Source organism: Schistocerca americana, chromosome 2 (genome assembly GCF_021461395.2).
Source record: "Schistocerca americana isolate TAMUIC-IGC-003095 chromosome 2, iqSchAmer2.1, whole genome shotgun sequence".
NCBI lineage: Eukaryota > Metazoa > Arthropoda > Insecta > Orthoptera > Acrididae > Schistocerca > Schistocerca americana.
In genome coordinates, this window is record NC_060120.1 from 713,205,577 (window position 1) to 713,217,964 (window position 12,388).

General features: G+C 40.3%; 1 protein-coding gene across 1 annotated transcript in view; it reads right to left on the reverse strand.

The window, feature by feature from the left end:
- The window catches only part of LOC124593751 (A-kinase anchor protein 9-like), a 505,072-nt gene that overhangs the window by 102,369 nt on the left and 390,315 nt on the right, over nucleotides 1–12,388 (reverse strand). The window contains exons 33-35 of the mRNA XM_047132086.1: nucleotides 8,273–8,479; nucleotides 1,463–1,615; nucleotides 415–591 (exon numbers count right to left, since the gene is read on the reverse strand). Of these exons, the coding sequence (XP_046988042.1) occupies nucleotides 415–591; nucleotides 1,463–1,615; nucleotides 8,273–8,479 (537 nt within the window). The remainder of the gene's footprint in view (nucleotides 1–414; nucleotides 592–1,462; nucleotides 1,616–8,272; nucleotides 8,480–12,388) is intronic.

Consider the following 12,388-nt stretch of genomic DNA (forward strand, 5'->3'; position numbering starts at 1 on the left):
GTATGAGGCTTCTGAATATGATGAGCAACTACCTCACAGAAATGGCATGCAATTACTACATCACCTGAAGTTATTCCCAAGATTCATTTAAGCAGTTGCCTCAAATAGCATAAGTACTATTCACTTACTTGTTTAGATAATGATGAGAAAAGAGTTTTTGTAATATATGTAATATTTTTATTGAAATTATTTTAATTCAACTGAAACTAAAGAAAAGTATACCAACTTGCTGAGAGGGCGCGGGTTTGTAAATAGTTCTATAAACCTAAACAGTAAAATACCACATTTGCACTAAAGTAATTCGCCATGGAAACTGAATATGAGCTACAAAGTGTTAAAATGCTAAAAATTATACATCCATTGAAAATAATGTTGTCAACATAATGAGATTAATGATATTCTGTGCTAACAAACCTTAACAGACTGTGGTCGTTGTATAAGCTTTTCAGACTCATAATCCTTTACTTGCTTACGAAGTTCTGCCAACTGTTGCACGAGGCTATCTATTTCAGCATTCTTTTCACACAAAACAGAATTTAACAATTCTGGCATAGATGTACTCATTTCTGTGCACTGTTGTGACAATGATACCTAAGCAACAAACATAAGGAAAGTTAGTTAGCAACACAGTGATAAAAAAGAACTGAAATTATAATTTTTTACTATTTACAAAAAAGATATGAGAAAACTGATATAAAATGAAATTTATGTGAAATATTCAGTTTTTTCAATATTAAGTGAACTTCTGGGTTCCTACTGGGCAATATTTACACACAACTCAAACCTGTCTACACAGTTGTAATTCTACCAGTACCTTTCAGCTTAAACTTTGCACAACTACACCTACATACCTCACTGGACAAGTACTTTTGGGAGAAAGAGTTACATGGGGAAATGCCCAGGGTGCAGTCCACATACTGTTGCCAGAACAAAAGCTCTGGAAAAACCAAGAGTTTAGGTCATGGTGTTCCTTAATTTCTCCAGCGCATTTACAGTGGCTTCAACAGAGAATAGATTGCACTTGGCATATAATTGTATGTGTGTGTGTGTGTGTGTGTGTGTGTGTGTGTGTGTGTGTGTGTGTGTGTGTGTGTGGGAGGGGGGGGGGGGGGAGGAGGAGGAGGGAGTGTGGGGGTGCAAGAACTTAAGAATTTGCAAATGGGAACAAAAATGTATATTTACTATAATTATGATCTAATTATGAAATCTCAATGAGAGTGATTTTAAGCAGCTTTGATTTTGCATCTTAAATTTTAGGTAACTTTAATTAACTTTCTATGTACCAAATTTTTTTTTTCTAGGACCCTCAGCAATATAAGATTTTACCATTATGGCATTGGTATCAACTGCTTCCTTCTTTAGATTCACTAATGAGAATTCTTGACAGTCATATTGTCCACGTTCAATAATAGTATTAATAACAAGAATGATTGAGATAAACTGAGAATGTTTACAACTGTACCTGTAACTGTTGCTTCTCTTGGAGAAGTTTTTCAGTTTGTACCTGAAGACTCAGAAACTCTTCATGCTCACTCGAAAATTTTTTCATCCATTCTGTCTCCTGTAGTGACATAGCCTCTCTCATATTTTCAAGAGTAGTTTTCAAATCCTTCACCTTTAATGGAAAGAAAACAAAAAGAAAAGATATAGTTGGTGATTTACATAATATGTATTTTATTATAATATATCAATAATTCTTAACATAATTCTTAATAAACTCTCAAGTACATGTGCACAAAATAAAGCAAATTATACTGCAATTCTGGTACTAAGTGTTAGTTGAAAACTGAATGATTGGCCCAAATCTATTTCCACAGCTACATGAAATAAGATAGTCATATGATTCTAATCATGAGTCTAGATAGTCATATGATTCTAGTTTCATTCGCGAAATTACTTTTTCTGGTTATCACTTCAACCTCTGTTAACAATAATTTACTGGCACGAAATTCAAATGAAGAAACAGCTGAAATTTTCTGCTGTTACCCTCATTAATTTTGTTACTGTGAATTTGATTTATTTCTTATCAAATAACAACCTGTGTGCATCTACATGTTTACATATGTCTGCTTGTGTCTGTATGTGTGGATGGATATGTGCGTGTGTGCGAGTGTATACCTGTCCTTTTTTCCCCCTAAGGTAAGTCTTTCCGCTCCCGGGATTGGAATGACTCCTTACCCTCTCCCTTAAAACCCACTTCCTTTCGTCTTCCCCTCTCCTTCCCTCTCTCCTGATGAGGCAACAGTTTGTTGCGAAAGCTTGAATTTTGTGTGTATGTTTGTGTTTGTTTGTGTGTCTATCGACCTGCCATCACTTTCGTTCGGTAAGTCACATCATCTTTGTTTTTATATATAATACACTCGCACACACGCACATACTCATCCGCACATACACGGACACAAGCAGACATTTTTAAAGGAGGGCAGAGATGTCAGTCGAGGCGGAAGTAAAGAGGCAAAGATGTTGTTGAAAGACAGGTGAGGTATGAGCGGCGGCAACTTGAAATTAGCGGAGGTTGAGGCCTGGCAGATAACGAGAAGAGAGGATATACTGAAGGGCAAGTTCCCATCTCCGGAGTTCTGACAGGTTGGTGTTAGTGGGAAGTATCCAGATAACCCGGACGGTGTAACACTGTGCAAAGATGTGCTGGCCGTGCACCAAGGCATGTTTAGCCACAGGGTGATCCTCATTACCAACAGACACTGTCTGCCTGTGTCCATTCATGCGAATGGACAGTTTGTTGCTGGTCATTCCCACATAGAAAGCTTCACAGTGTAGGCAGGTCAGTTGGTAAATCAGATGGGTGCTTTCACACATGGCTCTGCCTTTGATCATGTACACCTTCCGGGTTACAGGACTGGAGTAGGTGGTGGTGGGAGGGTGCATGGGACAGGTCTTACACCGGGGGCGGTTACAAGGGTAGCAGCCAGAGGGTAGGGAAGGTGGTTTGGGGATTTCATAGGGATGAACTAAGAGGTTACGAAGGTGAGGTGGACGGCGGAAAGACACTCTTGGTGGAGTGGGGAGGATTTCATGAAGGTTGGATCTCATTTCGGGGCAGGATTTGAGGAAGTCGTATCCTCTGCCCAAACTCTTTGTCTTTAAATATGTCTGCTTGTGTCTGTATATGTGTGGATGGATGTGTGTGTGTGTGTGTGTGTGTGCAAGTGTATACCCGTCCTTCTTTCCCCCTAAGGTAAGTCTTTCCGCTCCCGGGATTGGAATGACTCTTTACCCTCTCCTTTAAAACCCAAATCCTTTCGTCTTTCCCTCTCCTTCCCTCTCTCCTGACGAGGCAACCGTTGGTTGCGAAAGCTAGAATTTTGTGTCTACGTTTGTGTGTGTTTGTGTTTCTATCGACGTGCCAGCGCTTTCGTTTGGTAAGTCACATCATCTTTGTCTATATATATCCTATAATAAAGTATTCCATGTATGGAAGTGAAACGTGGACAATAAATAGTTTAGACAAGAAGAGAATAGAAGCTTTCGAAATGTGGTGCTACAGAAGAATGCTGAAGATTAGATGGGTAGATCACATAACCAATGAGGAGGTATTGAATAGAATTTGGGAGAAGAGGAGTTTGTGGCACAACTTGACTAGAAGAAGGGATCGGTTGGTAGGACATGTTCTGAGGCATCAAGGGATCACCAATTTAGTATTGGAGGGAAGAGTGGAGGGTGAAAATCGTAGAGGGAGACCAAGGGATGAATACACTAAGCAGATTCAGAAGGTTGTAGGTTGCAGTAGTTACTCAGAGATGAAGAAGCTTGCACAGGATAGAGTAGCATGGAGAGCTGCATCAAACCAGTCTCTGGACTGAAGACCAAAACAACAATAAAGTATGGACCCCTCCCCTTCCCAGTACATAATATTACTGAAAATGTGTTAGTTTTGCAAAGACAGCTAAGACAGTACTTAAAGATATGAGGGTCGCTCCAAAAGAAATGCAGATTACTTTTTTAAAAATCCATCTTTTATTCTACATGTTTGAAAGTTTCTCAGTGTGTAGATACATCCTTTAGCAACAATATTTTCACTTCTCCACATAATTTCCACCCCTTTCAACTGCCTCAAGTCATCTTAGAACCAGCGCCTGTATACCTACACGGTAAAATTCTGGACCAACCTGTCGGAGCCACTGTTTGGCAGCATGCACAAGGGAGTCATCATCTTCAAACTTTGTTCCACAAAGAGAGTCTTTCAGTTTCCCAAAGAGATGATAGTGACATGGAGCCAGGTCAGGACTGTAAGGTGGGTGTTTCAGTGTTGTCCATCGGAGTTTTGTGATCGCTTCCTTGATTTTTTGATTGACTTGTGGCCGTGCATTGTCGTGCAACAACAAAACATCCTGCTTTTGCCGATGTGGTCGAACACAACTCAGTCGAGCTTGAAGTTTCTTCAGTGTCGTCACATATGCATCAGAATTTATGGTGGTTCCACTTGGCATGATGTCCACAAGCAAGAGTCTTTCAGCATCGAAAAACACCGTAGCCGTAACTTTTCCAGCAGAAGGTGTGGTTTTAAATTTTTTTTTTCTTGGGTGAATTTGCATGATGCCACTCCATTGATTGCCTCTTCGTCTCTGGCGAAAAATGATGCAGCCACGATTCATCACCTGTCACAATTCTTCCAAGAAATTTTTCTCCACCATTCTTGTACTGTTCCAAGAGTACGCTGCATACAGTTTTTGTTGTTTCTTTGTGAGCCACTGTCAACATCTTGGGTACCCATCTGACACAAACCTTTCTTAACGCCAACACTTTCAGTATTCCGCAAACACTTCCTTCCCCAAATCCCAACGTAGCGTGACAATTCGTTCACTGTGGTGCGTCTGTCAGCAGTCACCAGTTCGTTAACTCTCTGCACATTGTCTGGAGTGTGTGCAGTATGAAGCCTGCCGCTGCGAGGACAATTCTCAATATTGCTGTGCTCGCTTTCATCACGTAACCTGCTTACCCACCGACTAACTGTACTGCGACTGACAGCAGCATCTTCATACACCTTTTTCAACCTCTTGTGGATGTTTCCCACTGTTTCGTTTTCACAGCACAGGAGTTCTCTGACAGCACGTTGCTTCTGACGAACGTCAAGTGTAACAGTCATCTTGAAGACATGACGTGACAGCGCCACTCACAAGAACAGGTTGAACTAAGTTTGAAAACAAGCGGGAAGGATGTATCTACACACTGTAAAACTTTCACACATGCAGAATGAAAACTGTATTTTTACAAAAATAGTGTGCATTTCTTTTGGAGTGACCCTCTTATTTCCAGGCTCTTGTACCCTACTTTAAAAATATGGTTCTTAATAAAAGTTAAAAGCAAAAGAATACGTTATAAAAAAGGCATTGTTATTGCTAGGGTTAAATTAGGTAATTTACAAATAAAGGAGAAAACTCTTCAAATAGCAGAGCACACACACACACACACACACACACACACACACACACACACACAGCTAAATTGTGCCAGCTGAACACACAATGCCAGGACTGCAGTTCAGCAGGTTGACTGACTTGAAAGATTGCTTCGGGTGAGGTGAGTAGCAGCAGACAGGAGGTGAGAAGTGGGATGAGTAGTTGAAGAAGGGTGGCTGATGCTCACAGGGAGGCAGCAGGTGTGTCAGACAGGAACATAGGAGGGACAGGCCACAGATGCAGGGGTATGGACTAATTCCAACCTTCAACCTTGCCTCTCCTATTTAATTTCAATATCCAAGCATGATCCTCACTCTCTATGGTGTAGCCACTGCCTGGCTACCTTCCAGGAATTCCTATTCTTTACCTCCAACTTGGCCTTACCATCCTCCTGCAGGCTGCTTCCAAGCACACAAATCTCTCAACAAGCACACAAATCTCTCAACAAAAGAAAGAACAAAGCCTTCAGTCCATTCCAGAATCTTGCCTCTGAATCCATATCCCCCATACACTGACCTCCTACATGCTTCCCCAACTCCATAAACTCGGACACTCCCATTATAGCTGGTTATTGTGCTCCTACTGAAAGAATATCCACTCTTGTTGACCAGCACCTCCTACCAACCGCCCTAAACCTAGCTTTTGTATCAAAGATACTAACCACTTCCTTCATCGACTGCACCATCCCTATCCTTTTACCTCCCGGATCCCTAATCATCACTGCTGATACTACCTCCAACATCCCTCATGACAACAGCCTTGCCACTGTCAAACACTACCCCTCCCAACATCCTTTTGATTCCACACTCCTCATACTGTATATATCTAACCAATTACATCTTCACACCAACTATATCTCCTTTGAGTGGAAGCTATGTAAACAAATTCACAACACAGCCCAGAGTACCAACAGGCCACAGCCCTATGCTAATCTGTTTTTGAGCCATTTAGAGGAAACTTTCTTAGCCTCCCAAATCCCATATCTGGTTCAAATTAAATGAAATTTTCATGATCAGGACCCAGGGTCAACACACCCTATCCTCATTCCCCCACAACCTCAACACCTTATCTCCCATTCACTTCACCTTGTCCTCCTCAACCCAATGCGGCACCTTCCTGGTTCTCGACCTCCAATTTTCTGATGTTCCTTCCACACCTCTACCCACATTAAGCCCACTAACCACCAATAGTACCTGCATTTTGACAGCTGTCATCCTTTTTCACACTAAAAGATCAGTTTCATATATCCCGGCAAGTGATGAGAATTCCCTTGCCTGTATGCTGCATGTATCACAAAGACCTTCAAGACAGGTACTATCCCCATGAACAGATTTCCTGGGCCATATTATCATTATACCCCCCCCCCCCCCCTCAGTATCAGATGCAAAGCAGCAGCTCCTTCATCACCCAATATCATCCTGGAACTGCAGCAACTCTGCCAAGTCCTTTACCATACCTTTGATTATACATCATCCCGCCTGGAAATAAAGGCCAACCTACTCACGATCCTTCCCAACACCTCCTAAAGTGGTATTGTCCACTCATCCAACCTATACAACATCCTGATCCACCCCTATATCACTCCCACATCCAACGCCTTCCCATAGGGGTCATATCCCTGTGGAAGACCCTTGTGTGAGACCTGCCTAATTACCCACCCAACACATCTTACTTCAGGCCTGTCACAGGCTTATCCTGTTCATTAGAGGAAGGGTTATCTTCAAAAGCATTCATGAGATATACCAACTCTGCCACAATTTCTCCTTAGCAATTTATTTGGGTATGGCCACTAACCATCTATCCACCAGAATGAATGGCCACTGCCAAATTGTGGCCAAAACCAGAGTTGACAACCCAATGGCAGAACATGTTGCTGAGCACAACATTCTTGAATGCAATGGTTGCTTTACACTTGTGCCATCTGGATTATTCTCCCCAGCACCAGCTTCTGAACTACACAGATGACAGTTATCCTTGCAACACATCCTTCACTCCCAAAAACTTCCTGGCCTCAGTTTCTGCTAACCCATTGCAACCCTCTGCCCAAAAACCTTGTCGCCTCTTCCCAATCCACACCTCCACGTCACTCTAATTGTGTGCAAATGAAATCAGTGACTCCAGTGTTCATCTGCTGCATTCCTAAACTGCGCACTTGATGCCTCTCCGTCCCACATTCCTATCCTGCACAATGGTGCCTCCCTGGAGCCATCAGCTACTCTTTGCCAACCTCTCCTCTTCCTTCCCATCTACTTTCTCCTCCCCCCCCCCCCACCCCCACTTCAATCTACCAGCTAAGTCCTCATTCTTTCTTGTGTGTCCATTGATGACTGATGACTCAACACTACGCTGACTTGCCTCCTTTACGCCTAAATTATTTACATTCTGCCAGAATTTACCTTACCATATTATCAGAAACTAGAGATTTCCTCATCAGCCAGTACATTCCACCATTCGAACAGCTGAGGAAAAAAGAATTTCCATACCTTAATGAAATAAACTACAAAACAGTTTTCAAAAAATGTACAAAATAAATTGTAAATAATACTAACACTGAACACAAACATCTGTCACATAAATAGGCATTGTGGTTTGGAAAATCACCTAATAAAAGATACTGACATTTGTGTAGTCACCTTTCTTTTTTAAAGAAGGCATTTTTTCTTGTCACAAACACTGTTCAAAAAGATAGTTGAGTTGGTTGTGACACAGGCAGCAGCACTACACTCAATAAATACCTTGGTGTCACAGAAAGGAAATAATGCATGAGCATGTACACACACACACACACACACACACACACACACACACACACACAAAGTACAAAATTAAAAACATGAAATCATGGTGCAGCATACCTCACTATCTTTTTCATCCACTGTTTCTCTAAGACTTCTCAGATTTTGTTCCATATCATATATTTTGGACTGAAGCTCAATGCTTGCTTGCTTCTGTATATTTTTTACTGTTCTCCGATGTTCATCTCTCTGAGACTCTAATGATGATATTTTTACAAGCTGCTGCTCAACTTTCTCCTGTAGCAAATCTCTCTCTGCAGTAATTTCCTACAGAGAAAGTAGACAGTCATATTAAAGAGAAGGGTTATAAGACAATTTCACTTTATGATAAAAAGACTTATGCATCCAAAAAGGAATAGTAGAAATGAAGTTGCAAATGATAATGACTATGTGCAATTATTATAAAATCACATCAAATGGGTAATGGCACTAACTGCACATATGCTTGCACATAATACACATTTTTCAATCTGCAATAATGTCTTGTTGAACATATAAAACTTAGAAACAAGCTAATGAGTGTTACTAGAACATGTGTTGTTGCTGAAAGGGGTAATAACTGAGACCAGTAAATTTTGCTCACATTTTGTCACAGTGTGTCTAAACTATGAAAACTTCTCAATTGCTTTAAAAGTGATGTCCCCCCCCCTTTTCCCTTGCCACTCACATGATGGAAAAGTGGTACTTGGCAACAGATCACAAAATGATTAATGGGATGCCAAAAACTACAAGGTGAACCAGAACTCCGTTGACAAACATTCAGTGATACCTTCTGGGTATTTTAGTATAAGTAAGCCAGGGTCTCCTGCAGTTCATTAAAGAGTTACTGCTTTGCATTTGGTTCTTGCCTCACTCACCTTTGTATCTGTACTGTGCTGAAAGTACTGCATGATGGTGCAAATGTTTACAATATGTGCTCTGTGCCTTGTTTCCATTCACTCACAGTACCCACTGTCGACAACAGTAATACCCATTTCAGTCTTTGCCTTCATGCTTGCATTCAGTACTGCTCGATTCTGTCTTTGGTTTATTTTCTTCAGCAGTGTTAGTCGCAGGTTAACAGTCATATACAGCTGTATCAATGAGTTTACTGATGAAGAATTGGTCTATATGCACCTCGTGTATGGGTTCACTGAATTTAGTGGAAGAGAGGCACGATGCCACTACGCTAAGCTGTTCCTGCAGTGATGTCACCCACACCACAGTACAGTGTTTCATCTTATTGTTGCATTACTTTGTGTTGCACAACATACTTTTGTTATTGCACATTACAGGCTTCTTCAATGTTGTGACAGTATTTTCACAGAAACAAGGGTGAACAAATCATTTTTACCTTATTACTCTGTGACTAGATGCTGAACACCACAGGTCCTTATACCAAAACCTCAGAAGATATCTAAAGGTTTGGCAGTGGAGTATCAGAAAACCTCAAAATTAAACAAGACGATTGTGAGGAAAGAATAACAGCTGCTTCAAACTAAGGACTTCGACGAGTAACTAAAAAATAACTATTCTATTATTTATTATGCCCACCATTTAATAAAAGTAGATAAACATTCTATCCCATAATATTATATCCATTTTTACTGATCTCCCTTGTATTATTATTGTCACTTGCTACCAAATCAGTCTCCATCTTTTGGATATAGTCCATCTATTTAGCTGATTGATACATTCCTTTACCTCGTCATTTCACATTTCTTTCACTTTGTATCTCAACACAATTGTCAGTCTTGTCACAATGTGGTATTCTGGCAGTGTAACTAATTTCTGTACATAATTCTCACACATAGAGGACTATTTGCATTGTTTACTAAATACTATTCAACCCATTAATTTTCATCGGCCAGCTGTCCAGTGACCATGTGTAATTATAGATTTTGCTCATCAATAATTAGCAGTAAATAATGAACTAAAATCAGTCATTGTATGACTAGACCTCAGTTATTCATGTAAGCATAAACAACAGTCATATACAGAAGACCAGTTAATAATTAACAGAACCAAGAGCATAGCTGCAAGCTATGCCAGTCCAATGCTTTGCTTTAGTCACTTGTGGGCACTACTCATCACTCATACAAAAAGTTGCCATTCATTGTCTTCAACCACCTCCCACATGAAAGATTTGATGTTACTGACATGCTTAGCCTACTGGGAAAACTTTGTCCTTCAAGTTGTTCTATAAAAAGTAAGTGGAGTACTGGGTGCAGATCAATGAATAAAGTGGTAAAAGGTAGTCCTGAAACAAGAAAATTTATATCCTAGAAAAAAAATTATACATAATGTATTCATCCTTTGATCAGCCATATGTGCAGTTATGCTATGTTGCTGTTTACTTCTGCATCTCAGTCTTCTTACACTTGAGCTTGTGGTGATTTTGCAGAATGACAAGTTCTATTTCTAGCTACTTAGGCCAACAAAATATGTTTGTGGAAACTGAATAAGCAGTTTAGATATTCGTTAAATGTTTGAAGTATGTGCGGAGGGATGCAAAACGGAGTCTTTTCAGCACATCGACAAGGGGTGAAGGAGAATGTGTGTCTCCACATGCCATGGAGGACCGTTTCTGCTTTGGATCGTGATTTGGGTACCTTGGAAGTCATGGAGAAAGGGAGTGATTAAGAATGTAAATGCCCAAACAAATGGAGAATACATGAGAACTGTCATTTAATGATTATGCTACCTTTGCATGGTTAAAATACTGCAGCTCTCTAAAATTCGCTCAGCGAGGGCCAATTCCAATAGTGACTAACTGATGTTATAGTCATAAGATACTATGTTTTTTTGTTTTGTTGAGTGCACAATTTTACACTTCTACACATTTAGAGCAAGTAGCCAATCCCTACACTAAGTTGAAATCTTATCAAGATCTGACTGAATATTTATATTGCAGATTCTCTCAGATAGTACTTCATTATAGATAACTGCACCATCTGTAAAAAGCCTGATTTCACTATTAATATTGTCTGCAAGGTCATTAATATACAACTTGAACAACTAGGGTCACAACATAGATCCGTGGGGTACACCTGAAGTTACTTCTACATCTTGACGATGACTCTACATCCACGATAACATGCTGTGTCCTCCCTACCAAAAAGTCCTCAATCCAGTCACAAATTTCACTTGATACCCAATGAGCATACTTTTGACAATAAGCATATTTGCCACAGTGAGTCAAGTGCTTTTCAGAAATCAATAAACACTATATCTACCTGATTGCCTTGATCCAAAGCTTTCAGTATGTCATGTTGGGAAAGCACGAATTGGGTTTCAGATGAGCGATGTTTTCAAAAACCATGCTGGTTGGCATTGAGGAGGTCATTCTGTTCAAGATACCTCATTATGTTTTAGCTTAAAATATGTTCTAAATTTTTACAACAAAAAGATGTAAAGGACATTGGACGGTAGTTCTGTGGATCACTTCTAGATGAGGATGACCTGTGCTTTTTTCCAAGAACTGGGCACGGTTTTTTGTCCGAGGACTCTGCGATAGATTTTAGTGAGAAGCGGGGCTAACTCAGCTGCAAATTCAGTATAAAATCTGACAGGGATTCCACCGGGGCCTGGTGTTTTGTTCAATTTTAACAATTTCAATTGTTCCTCAACACCACTGACACTTAATACTTATTTAATTCATTTTTCAGTGGAACGAGGCTTAAATTGGGGCAATTCTCCTGGGTTGTCTTTGGTAAAGGAACAGTTAAAGGCAGAGTTATGAATTTCAACTTTCGCTTTGTTACCCTCAATTTCAGTTCCCGTCTCATTTGCTAGGGACTAGACACTAACTTTGGTGCCACTAACAGCCTTTATGTATGACCAGAATTTATTTGGATTTTGTGAAAAGTCATTTGACAATATTCTGCTACAGTAGCCACTGAAGGCATCACCCATTGCTCTCCTGACAGCCAAATGTGTTTCATTCAGCATCTCTCTATCTATAGCTCTACACTTTGTTTTACACCTGTTATGCAGTAATCTCTGTTTCTTTAGAAGTTTCTTTACAGTGACTGTATACTGTGGTGGTTCCCTCCCATTATGAACTGTTCTACTGGGTAAATATCTATCCAGTGCTTGGTCAACTATTCTTTTAAACCTGAGCCAGAGGTCCTCTACATGCTCCTGACCTGTGCTGGAAGTTTCGAGTTCCTCACTGCATTACTGATTTTTATTTAG